Source organism: Aythya ferina (genome assembly GCF_964211825.1).
Source record: "Aythya ferina genome assembly, chromosome: 1".
NCBI classification, from domain to species: Eukaryota; Metazoa; Chordata; class Aves; order Anseriformes; family Anatidae; genus Aythya; species Aythya ferina.
This window is the reverse complement of record NC_140296.1, coordinates 88,338,293-88,356,017: the sequence shown is the minus strand read 5'-3', so window position 1 is coordinate 88,356,017 and position 17,725 is coordinate 88,338,293. Positions and strand designations below refer to the sequence as shown.

General features: G+C 34.3%; 1 protein-coding gene across 1 annotated transcript in view; it reads left to right on the top strand.

Annotated features, from left to right (window-relative positions):
* CFAP47 (cilia and flagella associated protein 47) overlaps nt 1–17,725 on the top strand; it is a 300,477-nt gene that overhangs the window by 212,929 nt on the left and 69,823 nt on the right. The window contains exons 54-56 of the mRNA XM_084506723.1: nt 5,553–5,657; nt 9,192–9,348; nt 14,141–14,236. Of these exons, the coding sequence (XP_084362849.1) occupies nt 5,553–5,657; nt 9,192–9,348; nt 14,141–14,236 (358 nt within the window). The remainder of the gene's footprint in view (nt 1–5,552; nt 5,658–9,191; nt 9,349–14,140; nt 14,237–17,725) is intronic.

Sequence of the window (17,725 nt, the reverse complement as noted above, 5' to 3'; positions counted from 1 at the left end):
ACTTTTTTTTTTTTTTTTCCCCCTCAGATGCAGTTTCAGACATCTTTGTCTTTTATAAAGAGAATTAGTTAATGGAAGGCTACAGGTTCTGGAGGAGCACAGAGCTATTTTATCTGTGCTCCTCTTCTCAATAGGATGCAACATGTTCATAAACCACTTATCTCCCAGAAAGAAGGAAAGTATAAAGTAATGAGTAATCCAGAAGAAAAATAAAGGTCCTTCAAATAACTCTTTGAATGTTATTAATAACTAATTATATTAAATATATGTCATTTTTATGATGGGGAGATGAGAAAAAGGAGGACAGATGAGTGGAAACTCTTATGAAAGGGAATCTGGGGAACCTCTTATTGAGTATGCATATAGAACCTCTGTGAAAAAGGAAAATGAAGGAACCTGCTTTGGAAGAGAAAGAAATGCAATTACACCTTTTCTAGATGTAAGTATTCTATCTTTAAGGAAGATGATACAGGGAGGACATATACAAGAGCTAGTTTATTTGTGCAAACTAGCATAAGGATCACAGAAATCACAGAAAATTATTGTAATAAGGTCCTGAAATAAAGCTGAGAAGCTAATGGATTGTATGGGAGAAATAGAGTAACACTATAAAGTTGTAATATGTGTATTTTTGGCTTTCATCCTCAAATATAGTAGTATAACTGGACCAAATTTTCTTAAAATGGGTTTTATAGATTACAGCTAAATGTGATCATACGTTGAATTGCCCTATATTTTGCATAGAAAATATTACATGATATTGCATTAAAATAAATTTATAAAACATGAAGTGTTTATTTTACTCCATCTTTTACATCATGCATATTAACACATCTTCATACATTACGTTAAACTTGTCAAGTGATATTACTAATCATTTCATCAATTGGCATTTGAAGTCAGAGCTAAGAAACATAATGGATGAGAACTGTATTAATCAAGTAGGAGTATTATACATGTCACGTTTAGGTCATTTGCACAGAAGTGGATTAGATTTAATTATAGTGACTTTTGATTCTTTCAGATTGCATGTGACCTTGTTCAGGAAATTAAAAAATGATGTCTTCCACATTCAGCTTTCTCAATTTATTACCAGAGATTTACATATCACCAACAACTACATTACATTGTTTGAGAAAAGGCACATACAACAGTAACTATAGTAATTTTCTTTATTTATTTCTTTCATAATAAATAGAATTTTCATATTTATGAAGGTCATATTTAGGATGTTATTCAGTCATAAATATAGTTTATGCATTGAATTCTGAAATGTTTGTGAATTACAGTTCTTCCATTTAAAGAATAGCTTTTGACAACTAGCTCCAAGCAGCTATCTAATATTTATTCTGTGTATCTGTCTTTTTTACCTTGTTTTATTCCATTGCATATCCATGTTTGGAGAGCTATTATGATCTCTTTCACAGTTTTGACAAAGGCAGAGGGTGGGCTTTAAATATCTCCTTCCTCCCCTGAATACGTTGCATCCTAGGTTTAGTCCCTCCATACAGCACTGCATCGAACTTCCCAATGATTATTGCTTTTTCTTATGAACTGTAACCTGTGTTTCAGTTATTTATACAAATGCATAAATAGATCATAGTATGTGGATCTTTTTACTTTTGGTCATGTTTCAACTTCTTTGTGATACATGGAAGAAGTTTCCTATCTTAATTATTCAAGTTTCCATCTTTCTTTAAAGCAAATTTGCTTAATTGTCAACAGAAAAATTCTGAGGCAAAGCTAGTTTCAGGGACCCTCAGTTGAAGCACAGCCATAAAAAGCAAATTGTTAGAAGAATAGATGAAAGATGGGATTTACCAATAGATAATTTGTGAAGAGAATGAGTAATTTTAGAATTTTACATATTCTAAATCAGTACCTTTTAGTGTTTCATATAATTCTCCATATTTATTGTTATGTCATCTATGATGGAGACTGGGCTAACAGGAAATGATATCATCAGCTCCTAAGCTATATTAGATGAACCAAATTCAAAAGAAGTGAAGAGAAAATTTTATCTTTTCTAGAATTGTCTAAAATATTAACCATATTTTGACTCATATTTAGCATTTAAACAAATTTGAATACCGTATTTATCACACTTCCATGTGTGTCTCTGCCTTTTTAGTTTCAGCCTGAAACAGAATGCATTACTGAAATACCACAAGGGATTATTTCTATAAATCTGATTCAATTTCAAGTACTGACTTCATTAATAATAGGTTTTCCTGAGGTCCAGATGAATTATGCTCAAATATTCGTGAATTTCTGGGTGCTTAATGAAGTCTAAATGAAATTTGAAAGCTTTTGGTCTCTCGTCAGCTGAATGTAAATTAGAAGCAGCTCCACTAACTTCTTTGTAAATTGATGAATCTGAAAAAAAAGGAAAGGAAAGGAAAGGAAAGGAAAGGAAAGGAAAGGAAAGGAAAGGAAAGGAAAGGAAAGGAAAGGAAAGGAAAGGAAAGGAAAGGAAAGGAAAGGAAAGGAAAGGAAAGGAAAGGAAAGGAAAGGAAAGGAAAGGAAAGGAAAGGAAAGGAAAGGAAAGGAAAGGAAAGGAAAGGAAAGGAAAGGAAAGGAAAGGAAAGGAAAGGAAAGGAAAAAAAAGTATCTTTTTAGCAATAGCTTTGCAATTAAAACTTAAAAAGCTTTAAGTGCAATATAGCACCCTGATTGTCTAAAAAAAAAAATATATATATATGTATATATACTATTTTTTTTCCCCCTTCCTGTCAGCTATACTCTGTATAGTTCAGTGAGTGAACTCCCATACGTTTGCAGAAAACTTCTTACCTTGTTTCTAATCATTAGCCATTTTGAATTTCTAGAGAAACTGTCATTGAGTTGTTGGTTTTATGGGTTTCTTTTCTAACCGCATCTATCTTCTCTGTCTAGAGGAGAAGGATTCATGTGCATCAACTTACTTTTCTCTATGTATTTATGAATATGTGCAAATCAATTTTACATGGATGTATATTATATTTATGCACACATATTTCTGATGTAACGTAAATGTATAAAGAACTCTTAGAACTGTGAATATCTACATTGCCAAAACCAAACATGCTTTCACTGTAAGTCTTTGGCTTGCTATTTTGCTAATATGACTAACCTAAACCCTTTGCATAAAGTTCTTGAGAATACTGGCTTTTATCCTGATCAGCTATGAAACACAATTTTTATTGAGGAAAAGTAACTTGATAAAGGAGGGCTGGCAGAGAAGAGTGCAGTCTCAAAGTTTCTACATGCAAGCCTTATTAGTTTGTTAGTGACTGGGAGCATTGTTTGGTCGAGCAGAGAATTAACTTTTATATTTAAGGAAAATTCCCTTCCTTTACTGGATTTATAACAGGAATATTGCATGCACAGTTGCTCATTTTTTTCCAGTTCAGTTTCTGTATTTGAACAGTTGCATCTGAGATATTATGAAGAGCACTGATATCAGTTCCCTTTCACAGGAGTATCTTAGCAGACACTTGTTTGTGTAAACAAAACAAAAGTCCGGGGATGGGATAATTTCAGCATATTTGATTGGATGAATGTTTCAAAGTATGGCCTTCTTTAAACATGTTAACACTAGTACATGTATGTTGTTAACGTTATTTCTCAATTCTATATTTTAAATCAATTTACCCTGTATTTCTGTATTTTTTAGCAGAAAGTTCCTTTTTTTTTTTTTTTAATCCATCTGTTCATTTGAAATCAAATTGCTTTCTTGATACAGTAAGACATTATGCTGTGTAATATAAAACAATTTTTTGAAACACCTATAACATAAGAAATAAAGATCTTTTCTGCTTTCAAAGCACGTAGTCTGCTGGATGATCATAACTCCAATGTGTTGATTATTTAGATTCATTTTGGCAGTGCATTTTCTTTATAATGATAATATGTCAAATAATGCATATTGAAAATGGAATTTCAGTCTGTTTTCATCTTTATATATTTATTAATCCAAATAATACACATCTCTTAGTGAAATTACTGTTTAAAAATTACAGTATTAACTTAATCATGTATTGTTATTCTGTGACAACCTGTCATTACCTTGTTCTTTAATTTTCTTCAAAAGTATTTGGGAAAGGGTACTCATTAGTGTTCTTTCTCCTTTTATAATTCTGCATTTGATAAATATGGCTGGTTAGGTGAGGCAAAAAGGTCTTTGGATATTGAGCAGGCACAGAAACTGACTGCAAAATGAGCTGTTCAGGATCCTTTCAGATGATGAGCAGCTAACTGAACCCTGGGCCCCCCTCCCTTCCTTTGGCGGGGCAGACGGGAACAGGGATGGTTTGTAGGAGGTGTCTTTCCTTTCCAGACTGTTATTTTGGGTAATACAAAAGACTTGCAAAGGTGACAGGGAGAGGATGGTGGAAACTGGTGGCAATGCATTTTCAAATTATCACCCACCTACAGGATGTATGAGATTTTATGATTTGTGGGTGAGGCTGAGCTCCCTGTATGGGAAGTGCAGGTTCTGTGACAGTGGAGTGGGATTGGGCTCAAAGTAGTGAACATCATACTCTCTGTGAGATGCATGAACTTACAGTTCCAGAAATGCTCATTTTCATGCAGTGGAAAATGTAAAATTATGGCAAAAAGACATATTTATATATACATTACTCCTTCTCCTACTCTTGCTCTCCAAAATACTTAATGTCTTCAAACTAAAAATCCATTATAATTTGTTATTTTAAAACAGATAAATTATTTAAAAGCATGTTCTTCCAAAGAAAAAAATAACAATTTGACCTTTATTAATTGTTAGTTATATTCATTTTATAAAACACAGCCAGTGTCCATAATTCCAATCACTCATCTTTTATATCATCTTACACATAAACATTTAAACATATGTATGATATTAAAAGCCCAGTAGTTTTTGTGTTTTTTTTTTTTTTTTTTTTAATGTTGTTACAAAAAATAAGCACAGAAGTTGTGAATTCGTCAACATATAAATTATTCACAAGTCTGTTCTTTCACTGCTTATCTAGTTCATCAAAATATCTATGACTTCGCTGTAGTCAGCTACTTTGCTTTTCCATGTGTAATTGGGAGTCAAGTAGTGTACTTCAGAAGAGAAAACCAGGAACATCATTTACAATGTTAGTTTAGATAAAGGTAAGAGGAAAAAAGGCAAAGCACTAGTTTATTAAACTTGCCATGTATTTGACCTATAAGACAGTTTGTTTTTGGAGGTCAGAGTAATAACCTTTTAGCATCATCAGTATGCTCAGACACCAAAGCCATCTTCAACTGGTATTTGTGAGAGCTGCTGCCCCTGTCCTTGGAGCAATCAGTAACACCAGCTCTGCAGTTTCTAGGAAAAAGACAAACGTGAAGTGACTTCTACAAAGATTGTTTACTGCAGTACACTTGCTGCCTTAGCCGCCAATGGATGTTGAGAGTAGAGAACATATCAGATGGAACAGATTAATTACATAAACATCAACACTGTCGATACAGAGCACAACAGAAACTGACTCAAAAAAAAAAAAAAAAATCGTTTTTCCACCTACTCTTTCCTTTGCATCTTTCTTGCATTTTTACAGGTGATTGTTGCACCTCATTCCACCACTGAAGTACCCGTGCAATTCTGTCCATCTGCCCTTGGAAAAGGAAATCACAAGGCATCGATAACCTTCAAATGTTCACAGGTATGGTACTATATTTACTGTCCACAATACATGTAGGATTGGATAATGTTTTTAATAGGCATATAAGGGTTTCAGGATAAAGGTCAAGTTGAAATTTAATTGCTAGATACATAATTAAAGAGCAAATGTAAATATGTTCTATTTGCTATTTTAATATTTGAGGTAATGGACTAGGAGTTAGAATATGTAATAAATACCTTTAGTTTTCTTAGTAATCAGACAGTTCTAGTGTTTTTAATGCCATAACACTAGCATTTCTTAGCATTGTCTCCTCTGAAGTTTAATTTCTTGACGTTTTTCCAAAATTTTGAATTGTTTCATCCTGATCTGAACTTTGAAAGGTTGTATACTTGAAAAAGTTACTTCTTCAGTTTAATTAAAAATGGTTTTTACTTTGAGATTTTAGAATAGTTGACTTTTTTTTTTTATTTGTCTTTGAATTTTCCCAATTTTTAATGAAGAACACCTAAATGAACAATAAAGTCATCAATGTGACCTACTAGCTGACTGAAAATTGCATCTGGAAACAAAAGGAAAACTGATAATATGATGTAAATGTCATTATTCACACAAGCTCTGGTTGAGTGAATTATTTCCTTTCCATGCAGTTTCCTCTCTTTGTTCTTCTTGGTCACTCAGATACATTAATAGATTACTGACCTGTGAATTATTCCAATTGAGGGCTACCAGAAGTTTTCAGTAGTGTTTTAAGTAGCACTGCAAAAATAAATATTATTTTATGTGAAGAAAAGAAATAGTGAGGGAATTAATGTAGCAATTTCTTTCACCTTACAGTATTTCTAAAAGACAGATTATTTGTAGGTAGTGTTAGCACAGCAGTTATTTTCAGGATATCTCCTCTTAAATACTTAATAAGTATAAAAACAAGACGCCAGCAATTGCCATGTGAATAGTGTATGCCCCACAGCAGTTCAAGAGGACAGAATGCCATTGTCTTGTCTGAATAATAATAATGGTACATAGAAGTTGAATCTCTATATTAAAAAATAATAATTCTTCACCAAATACAGAATCAATGAAACACTCAAATAATTCATTTAAAAATTTCAGGAACAAATTGAGCCCTATCACCTGAATTTTGTCATTCTGTGCACGTCCTTTCAAATAATTGCAAATCCCATTTTCTTATCTTCAGTGAAATTCAGTTAGTATTGCATCCTTCTAGTTGCTTCATCCAGACCCATTTAACCTTTTCAATATATTGGTATAACCTTTGTAATTTTGAGTGCTCTTTTTATGCCTGAGTCTTTTGAATTTTGTACATTTCCATTCATTTTTTACTGCTACAGTCCTACTAATTTTATCCCAGACTACTTTTGCTTGCTAATTGTTATACTGGTAACTGTCAGTGAATATTTGCAAAGGTATAACTGACATTATTAATGAAGACTTAAATAATGTTTCTTGTCAATGATGGATCAAACAATTTTTTATCTACAAAATACCCCAATATCAATCTCTTTCTCTTGATTTCTCTGATTAAATATGTCTGAATGGATAATTAATCCATCTGATAGCTAAATAGCTGACTAATCAGTTAATGACAGCACTTACAGTTTCTGATTGTGCTTTTTGCTGAACTGAGATAAACTGCTCTGTGCAATTACCTGCCTTTTTTTCTTTCTCCCCCCCCCCCCCCCCAGTTTGAAGCTGCATTAAGAGTTCTTCACAAAATGAATCTGAGTTTTGTTCTAATTGTGCCGTACTTTGTGAAATCAGAAATTAACTTTGTTGGGACAGCAGAACAGAAATATCATCCCTAATATAACCCACACACTGAGTTCTAATGTATTGCTTTTATTCTATTCTCTTAATGCATCTCTAGTACTCAGGTGTAGTGTAGAGAATTTAATAGTAGTAAGTAGTATTAAAGAGAAGCTTAGTGCACTAGTGATACTAGTGCACTAGTGAGACTGCACCATGAATATTTTGTTCAGTTTTGGGCCCCTCACTACAAGAAGGATATTGAGTTGCTCAAGCATGTACAGAGAAGAGCAATGAGGCTGGTGAAGAGATTAGAGAACTAGACTTAGAAGAGTGACTGAGGGAACTGGGGTTGTTTAGTTTGGAGAATACAAGGTTGAGGGGGAGACCTCATAGCTTTCTACAACTACTCAAGAGAAAATGGCAGAGAGCAGGGTGGTGGCCTCTTTTCTCAGGCAACAAGTGACAGGACCTGACAAATCAGTCTCAAGTTGCACCAGCGGAGGTTTAAATTGGACATTAGAAATAATTTATTCAAAGAGAGGGTGGTTAAGCATTGGAGTGGGCCGCCCAGGAAACTGGTTGAGTCCCCATCCCTAGAGGTATTTAAGAGACATGTGGATGTGGCACTCAGGGAAATAGGTTAGTTATGGAACTTGTTGGTTCAGGTTGATGGTTGGATTTGATGACCTTCCTAGATTCCTTCTTGTGATTCTATGACAAGCAATTTTGCTGTCCAATGCTATTTTCTGAATACATGATGTTTTATTTATTGCTGTTTATACTGAAAAGTCTCAATGGATTAGCCACCTTTTACAATATTTCCAGTTTTGTTAGGTTTTAAGCTCTGTTTCTTACAGATGTTCCTTATTTTTTTCAGACAGGCTATGTAAAAGTAAATGCAATATTGAAGATAACAAAAATAGTGTCTTGATTTTATTTATAGTTTTCTGCTCTCCTTGTGGTGCTTAACTTTTTAAATGATAGTGAACAAAACTGATCAAAGGATCACTTTGGGAAGTTTGCACTAAGATTTTAGTCTATATAGTTCTATAAAGACAGCATCAGGAATCTGCAAATTAAACATTTTCCTTAAATAATGGTAGTATATCTACATTTGCCATTTACCTTTAAAGGTTCCATAATGAGTGGCATTACTAATATCAATCTTTATAATCTTGAATGAGCAAATCTGGGGCAGGCAGCTCTTTAGTGTCATGCTGAAAATTTGATGAAAATTAACACCTCAGTTTAATTTTCTCTGTATGTATATTATTTTTTAATGCTCTGTGGTGATATTCTATATCCACCAGTATTTTCCAGTCCTCTTGATTCTTCTCAGTATAGTTGTTAGTGTTCTTTCCTGCCTTTGGAGTAACAATTTTATCTCTTTGATGATTTTATTGCTGCCCCATCAATTAATTATTTGCCTTCATTCTGTGTCTTTGCAAGAGGACTTCTCACTTAATCTCCTTTCAGATTCTAATATACATGCTTTGAGTTGCCTTCTTGCAACCACCCACATCTTTGCATTCACTACACTGGGAGCTCTGAGTAGCATGAAAGTAACATACAAAAAGGGGATGTGAACATCTCCCAAACTCCCATACGAAAAGCCTTAAACAGTGGAACTATTGATTCCAAGATAGTAATACTTAGAGTACATAATAGCTTGAGGGAATAAGAAAGAATCAAAGCACTTCACTCACAAGGGAAAGAGACATAGAGCACTAGAAGAAGACAGTTTCCCTTAAAATATGTAAGTCTGACTGGTCTAATAATAAATAATGACACAGTTTTCATTCACAGATTATAGAATGGATATTTTACCTGTCAGGGACTGGTCTTTCTCCTCACTTGATGGAGCCAACTAGCATGAGTGCATGCATTTTCCAGGGTTCTTCTGTCATCATATCCTTCAAAAATCCAACTCCTGAAAATGTTCTGGTAGATGTCATGCTAACAGGTACAGTATTGGTTTTGGGTGGGGGGAGGAACTTAAGCTCCTTCATTGCAATAAAACTGTGTGTGGGATATGATTACATTTGACTTATTCCATTTCTAGGAAACAAGAGTATTGTGTATCATTCACATCCACCCTGAAAAGCTATATAGTCTATGCTGCAGAAGCTGAGGAAGAACATAAACCTCTAAAACCTGTTCATAGTAGACCACTTCCATCATGCAAACTCCTGGATACATGCAGCTGGTTGTTTACTCTAAACTGTACTGTAACATTTAGGCAATAGGAGTCGAGTCTCCTGGGGTATATTTTGGGAGCTCTATGTCTAAGACAAATAGCTAATGTTTTGTTTCAGTTTTGTTCCTCAGGTGTTTTCCAAATTATTTCTTTCAGATTACAGACAGTTAAAGAAGTTCATAAGAGCAAAACATTTCTGACTGATGTTCCAAGCAAGTATGTTTCAGAAATAATTTTAAACATACATCAAGAAATAATACAAGATCCAGAATTAACAAATATAATTAAGTCACTGTCCATACTGAGATTTCACAAATAGTGTAGAAATCAAGTTCAAAGTCCCAGATTCTATCTCAAGACTAAATTTGTCTTTTAGTGAAGAAGAGAGCTTTAGAATGTTCTCTGAATCTCCACATGGTCCAACATAATATGTAGCATCATAAAACAAGTGCTAAAGCATTTTTTAGCTTATGCATATAACAAAAATCAAAGATACACCTTTCAGCAGCCACTTTCAGCAAAATCAAACTTATACAAAAGTACACTTTAAGCCGGGTTTACACAGTCATGCTCTGATTTGGTGTTTGTGGTGCATAGACAAAGGGAAGAAACACGATTTTTACAAATGTAGATTCATGTTTATTTGCTGCATGAATTAATGCTTTTGAATAAATTACAACTTCTGAGATATGAATTAGAAATACAAAGACTTGTGAAAATTGAACAACACCACACATGAAAAAAAACAATTGAGAGCAGTTCTCTTATCTGCTAGTGAAATAAACTCCTTCTATAAAGTCACCACCATGTAAAGTCTCCCTTCAATACCATTCATAGACATCCGGTTGTCTCTTATAAGCTCACCAAAGTCAGCATTTTTGTTTGTTCTATGTTTCTGAGAACAAACAAACAAACAAACAAAAAACTTCTCAGTGATCTCCTGAGAATTCCATATAAAATTTCCAGAACCATCATTATGTTTCCAAAAGACTATTGCTACGCTTGCTTTCTTGTTGATCCCGAGGTTTAGTTCTACAATGATCACTTAATTTTATTAGATTTTTACCATATATTGTATAATATCTATAGGGTAATACTACAGGATATCACAAAAATTAAGCTGAAAAACAGATAAAACAATAGTTGGCACTTGGGCTATTAGCTAAATACAGCTAAAATCGTTCAAGTCCAAACAAGGTAAGAAAATCTTGATGCTTTGCACTGAATTAAACTTAAGTCCCATGGCTTGTTATCAGCAGTGCCAATACTATATTCAATGGACTAAACCTAGATGAGGTGGAATGAAGAACATGTAACAAAAAGTGAGTATAAAAGCACCATGAGAGTACCTACCAAAAACATCAGGAAGGCCACAGCCCAGAAGGTGTAGAGACTAACAGAAAGTACCAAAAAGAGGTTCTAAAGGTAGTTGCCTAACAAAATTTAAGAAAAATGCAGATGAGTCTATGAATGGATGTTGGGTAATCAACTAGTTACAGACAGTGCAGAAAATGCTGAAGCGTCTGATGTCCCTCCAACCCCATTAAGATTTGCAAGCAAAAACTTCTCCCAAGGCAGCACATATTGACATGGTTTGAAATGGAGACAGGTGCTCATCAGGAAGCTATGGGCTGTGGACTACTTATAGCAGCTGGATTCATTCAGATCCGCAAGTCCAAATAAAATTCATAAAGTGATAAAAGATTTCGCCAATGTGATTGTGAGTGAAAATTCATGGTGATCAGGAGATATCCCTGATAAATAGAAAAGAGACATATTGTTCCCTTCTTTTAAAATTGTAGAAGCAACACTGAAGAAGCGGTGGGTTGATCAGCTTCACCTCAGCACCTGGTAGGGTCGTTAGACACATCCTCTTGCACTCTGTGCAGCCCAATACAGTACATTTCCAAGCACGTAAAAGTCAAGAAGATAATCAGGAGTAGTCAGATGGCCTTGTTAAGTGCAAATCATGATTGACTAACCTGATTGCCTTCTATATGGAAATGACTGACTATGCAGATGAAGGAGGAGCAGTGGATATAATATAACATGATTCAGTAAGACTTTAATCAGTGTTTCCTATAGCATTCTCATTTGGAAGCTAAGGAAGTCCAGACTTAATGAACAGACTGCTGAGTAGGTTGAAAATGTGGATGAACAATTGGTCTCAAAGGATAGCGATCAACAGTTTGACAGTTAACTGCTGTCTTGTAATGAGTATAGTACCCCAGGGGTCGATCCTGGGGTCCATATTATTCAAAACCCTTATTAATGACCTGGATGATCATAGAATCATAGAATCATAGAATGGCTTGGGTTGGAAAGGACCTTAAAGACTGTCCAGTTCCAACCCTCCTGCCATAGACAGGGATGCCACCTACTAGATGATGTTGCCCAGCGCCTCATCCAGTCTGGCCTTCAACACCTCCAGGGATGGGGCATCCACACCTTCTCTGGGCAACCTGTTCCAGTGCCTCACCACCCTCTGAGTGAAGAATTTCCTCCTAATCTCTAATCTAAATCTCCCTTCTTTTAGTTTAAAACCATTACCCCTTGTCCTGTCATTATCCAACTCAGCAAAAAGTTACCAGTGTTTTTTATAGGCCCCCTTCAAATACCGAAAAGCTGCAGTAAGGTCACCCCAGAGCCTTCTCTTCCTCAGGCTGAAGAGCCCAAGCTCTCTTAGCCTTTCATCATAGGAGAGGTGCTCCAGACCTCTGATCAACTTCGTGGCCCTCTTCTGGACCCATTCTAATAGCTCAACATCCTTCTGGTGCTAGGGACCCTAGATGCAGATGCAGTACTCCAAATGGGGCCTCGCAAGGGCAGAGCAGAGGGGGACAATCACCTCCCTCGACATGAGTGCAATGTAAATTGGGGGAAGTAGCTGACATGATGAATAGTAGAGCTTCAGCCCAGAGGGACACTGATAAATTGTTGGAATATCTCTTTTTCTAATTGCTTTCATTTGTCAACTCATGGGGCAGCTACGCTGGGGTGGCTGAAGATACAGTAATTTATTTATTTCTTTTTTTTTACATTGTTACTAATGCAATCTTCCTTCTAAAATGTTTACCTTTTGTATTTCTCTGATTCTATTTTCCCTTTGTAATTATTTTATTTATCTTAGTTCAGACACATATAGAAGCACTGTGAATTACTAGCTATGCAACCTACCCTATTTGCTTGGGAATTAAGTGATTATACAATTTCTTAAAATACAGGTGTGTATTATATGTATGACATGAAGCTTCTCAGTGCAGATTGTGGAATGTGGCATGTTTCATTCTAGTGTGAAGTGCAATCTGGTATTCTGATTTGTACAGCAAGAAGAGCAATTATGAGAAACAAATTTGTACTGTGATCTATATGGAACAAAACCCATAATTGTCTTCTTAAAGTGTCTTGAATTTGTTACCCTGATTCCTTCTTTTCAAAGAAAGAGAAACCTAGTCTTATAAGCAATGTTCAGCTTACTATTTATGGTCTTTATATGTTCTGGAAAGTAATTTAGTTGAACTTTTATGTTGTCCAAATAGAGTTTATCTGGAAAGGTAATGGGTATACTAACTCACATGTTGTAGATATCGTAGTAATGGTAACAGGTATGCATACATGTATGTACAGATGACACTAAGTTGGGGATGACAGCAGGTGACACCAAGTTGGGGGGAAGTGTCGATGTGCCAGAGGGTAGGAAGGCCCTGCAGAGGAACCTGGTGAGGATGGGCAGAGGCCAATGGGATGAGGTTCAACATGACTAAGTGCTGGGTTCTGCACTTTGGCCACAACAACCCCAAGCAATGCTACAGGCTTTGGGCAGAGTGGCTGGAAAGCTGTGCAGAGGAAAATGATCTGGGGGTGCCGATTGATGTTCGCCTGAACATGAATCCAGGTGTCCCCAGGTGGCCAAGAAGGCCAATGGCATCCTGGCTTGTATCAGGAATAGTGTAGCCAATAGGCTACACTATTATATAGGAAATTATAAATTTCCTTATATGGTCCTTATATAGATCTAAAGAATACTTATAAGGAAACCATTTCAGATAGCTTTTCTGCCATTGCAGTATCTCAGTTTAAGAAAAAAAGTTGCTTTATTAATATATTAAAATAGGTATGTAGGCTTTTCTTATGCACCCACCTTTGATAATTTGAAAGTGTATTTGAATTCTTTTAGCTTGCAAATGGGTTGCAAATTTCATTTTCAACCTCTAAACTACTTTCCAAAACCTGAAACTTTGTTCCTGAGGTGAAATAATTTTGAGGCTGTCTTCTGACAAGAAACAGGACATTGGATATTTTCCATCATGAGAGCTTCTCTTCACCTTCCTGAACATCTTTGTTCATTCCTCTGTTCCTTAAAGTTATTTTAATCTTGTTCTGTAACCAGGTGGTCTTCTCCAGACAGTTTGTTGTATTTCTGTGTATCATATCTTTTGTCAGTGGTTTGCTGTTCAATGTTACTACTTTTTAACACGGGATATATTATTCTGAAGTAGTCAGATTCTTGGTTGTTTATTTTTTATTTTTATTTTTATTTTTTATTTTTGGTCATCAGATCAGGAACAGTCCAGTTGTCACCTCAGTGCATCTGTCCTAACTAAGTTCACCACTAAGGAATCTGCTTTCCATCTTCTGCTCAAACAGACACGAGGTATGTAATTTATTGAGTTTTCTTTTGAAATTTTAACAAGGTATGGTCTTTTATAGTGCCTGAAAACTACAGTGTATGCAAAATTCAGTGTTTTGATGAATGGAACTATTCCAGTTATGTGCTGAATCTGAGTACTGTGGAGCTCAGTATTACCCCAATGCCACTGTCTGTTTTACTTAACAAATACAAATACAAATTAATATATATATATATATCAGATGTGCTACACTTTACAGAACTTTACAGGATGTAAAGTTCTTCTCAGGTTTGATTTGTTCATTTTTGACAACTATTTTTTATTTTTTCCTTACTTCTGCAATGATTTTCTTAGGCTATTGGAATATGATATGACTTCTTTGGTAAATAATGTCTTACTATCAAAGCACAAATGTTACTAGTGATGCTGATGTGTAAAAGAAAGAAGAGGGCTGCAGCCTGACCTCGTAATAGGTGCTATAAGTATTATATAAAAGGATGAATGAGCCCATACAGTAATGTAGTCTTGATGTATTTCTACAAAATGCTACAAATTAAGAAACTAAATTCAAATAAAGTTGTATTTTACGACTGTAAAGATGAACAGCAAAATTATTAAAATGTTTATGAACTATTATGAACATCAATTGTTAAAATTCTTAAATAAATTTAAATCGAATGGCTTCCTAATTTTTAGTGAATAATTATATATTTTTATAATAACTGCAAATACACTTGAAAAACAATATTTACAAATATTTAAACTATTATCAATACTCATATTATTAGTTTATCCTATAGCAAGTCACTGTTTCCTAAAGCCTGAAGTAGCAGAAAGGAAAAACATGTAAACACTAAAAAAAATCTTTAAAATAAAATGTTTCGCAGTTAAAAGGAAAGTGTAAGAAATTTCAAGAATAAACATGTTAGGCATTTGATAACTACTACTACTTTTTATTGAACTTAAAGAAAACAAAAATAGACTTCACAATTATTGAGGTCTAGATTGCTTATCTTTTTCTTCAGACTTGCCTGTCCTTTGAATTGTGTGTTGTTTTTTGTTTGTTTGTTTGCTTTCTAAGATAGATTTGCTATTGCAAATTACTGTTTTCTGTATTTTCCTATGTTGCTCATGGTAGTTTCAAAAGAGACAATAAAATCTAGAAATTATAAACTTGAACTGTCTGGAAAAGACTTAAATATTTGACTTTATTTTTGAATTATATTTTAGGTGATATTATAGGTCACATCTGATCTGAGATAGAATAGGAAGTAGTTAATTGCCTTTCGTGTTGTAATCTTACCAATTTGTTTTACATCTTGCATATGATAGAAATTGATTGATTCAGTTTATTCAGTATTCTAGTGTTATGGCAAAGCTTGGATAGAATTAGAGTATTTCAGTTATTACAAGTTATTCATAAAGAAGCTTTCAATTTCTGCTGAAGCTTAGGAGGTAGATAGTCTTCTATATTTACAGAGAACAGTTAAATAAATTTCCTGATATCTATTTTTATATTTTTATATACTTCTCAGGTAGGCCTTCTATTTTCAAAGCATGTAGATAAATTATTCATATCTTAAAATATACATTAAAGCAAAAAAATTTGGTTTGTTAGTATCTCATACAATTGTGTGCCCATCCATTTCTGTCTGTTATAATGTTGCATGTTGATATAGATATCAGAATAAGCCATACAATTTTCCTTGAGGAAGTGATACCTAACTGTACCAGAGTTAGAAAAATGATACGGGGATTATTTGTTTTCAATTTCATTCAAAAATCTGCCAGATACTACTGTTTTCCTCAAGATGTACTTGACTATCCTACTTGAATACCTTTCTGTTTTAAGCGATGTTGCAGACAAACTGTTTTTGTTTTCTCTCCTTGAAACTTACAATGCTTCAGCAATATTTTCAAGTGATATAGCAAGAATGATTTAGAAGTAGAGGAGGCAAGAATTTATCTGGACATCGGATCATTTTCTAAAAGTAGATTTTGCCCAGGCATATATGAAAGTCGCAACTGTTGCCATTTCTGTGTACTGCCCCCTTATGTACTTTTTTTCATAGAAGCTGTGAGGAGCTGTCCAAAGCAATCTAGCACAGAAAGTACATATTTAAAGTGACAGAGCAATTACTTAAAAGAAATATTACAACAACAATACAATCTTCATAAATTGTACTTTTCACTACTTATTCTTTTATATCAAATACTTTCATAATATAAATCTTTTTCTCTGAGGATTCTGCAGCCTAATCTCTTTTGTTGGGAGGCAATAAAACCAGTGAATGCACACTTGTTTAGCACCTGGTCTCATTCACAATTTAGGGACAATGGAATCATGTTAAGAATCATATTTATGGAAAGATTCTTCTTAGTATACTTCACAGTAGATGAAGTGTGGATTAGGTGTAGGTGTTACAAAGACTACTTTATCACTGTTCCCTATAGCAGAGAAAGAATACTTTGAAAACATTCTGAAATCAAATATTCTTACTAGACTTTCTGGAATATGATTACCAGATCATTTTATATGCAACATTTGCACTTGTGGAAAAACCATGCTTGCTGCTAGTTAATTACTTGTTTTGGTTCACTGACTCTGTTTTGTCTAATGCAAAATACAGAGGGAGAAATTCAGAAATAGTGAAGTAGGCTGAAAATCTTGGGATCATGTTTCACTATCCTTTTACCAAAAGGAGCCAAAATACTAGCCATGCTGTGAAATTGTAGCTCATGTTAGCGTTTTTGTTGTTGTTGCTGTTTTTTCCTGCCTGAGCTTCACAGTAGTAACCTAAGACTTCTGGACTGTGTATTACTCTTTCCCAGTAACATTATTTCACCTGGTCCTAGTATGAAGTTGCGATCCCATTTTCATTCAACCTTCATTCTTAGCAGTTTATAGTTTAGCATACCTCAATGTTCCAGGAGGCCAATAAGTTTGTCTGTTGTGAATGATTTGGTGTACCATCACACAAGAACAGTTATCATAACCTTATTTTGTAGATCTTTCTCTTCACATTTCAGTGTAATTTTTATAGGATACATATTTAAAACTTTGACATTTTAAAGCTATCATTTCCTGTTGCATGATCATTTCTTTTCCTTTTTACTGAGATCTCTATGATTTATCTATTTAATTTTTCCCTTTTCACTGTTTTTTGGTATAAAATACATATATTTACTGACCCTCACAAGCACTTAGAAAGGCAGGCTAAAATATATTCAGTAAATGTATATACTGTGAGGGCAACATTTTCCAAAAAGCTGCCTGCAGTGTTAAACCAGTGATGGCAATTAAATTTGAGATACTGAAATTGTGTATGCACTTCAGAAACAATATAGTTTCATATTTTATTAAGCAATAATTAAAAAAACATTTTAGTATATTTTTTATGATGTGCTATGATTATGGATAATTCAGCTCTTAAACTAATTTCAGCTAAGAAAGGACATGATTTTTGCTGAAGTCTTCAGACCATTCCCCTAAAATGTCAGATTTCAAGACT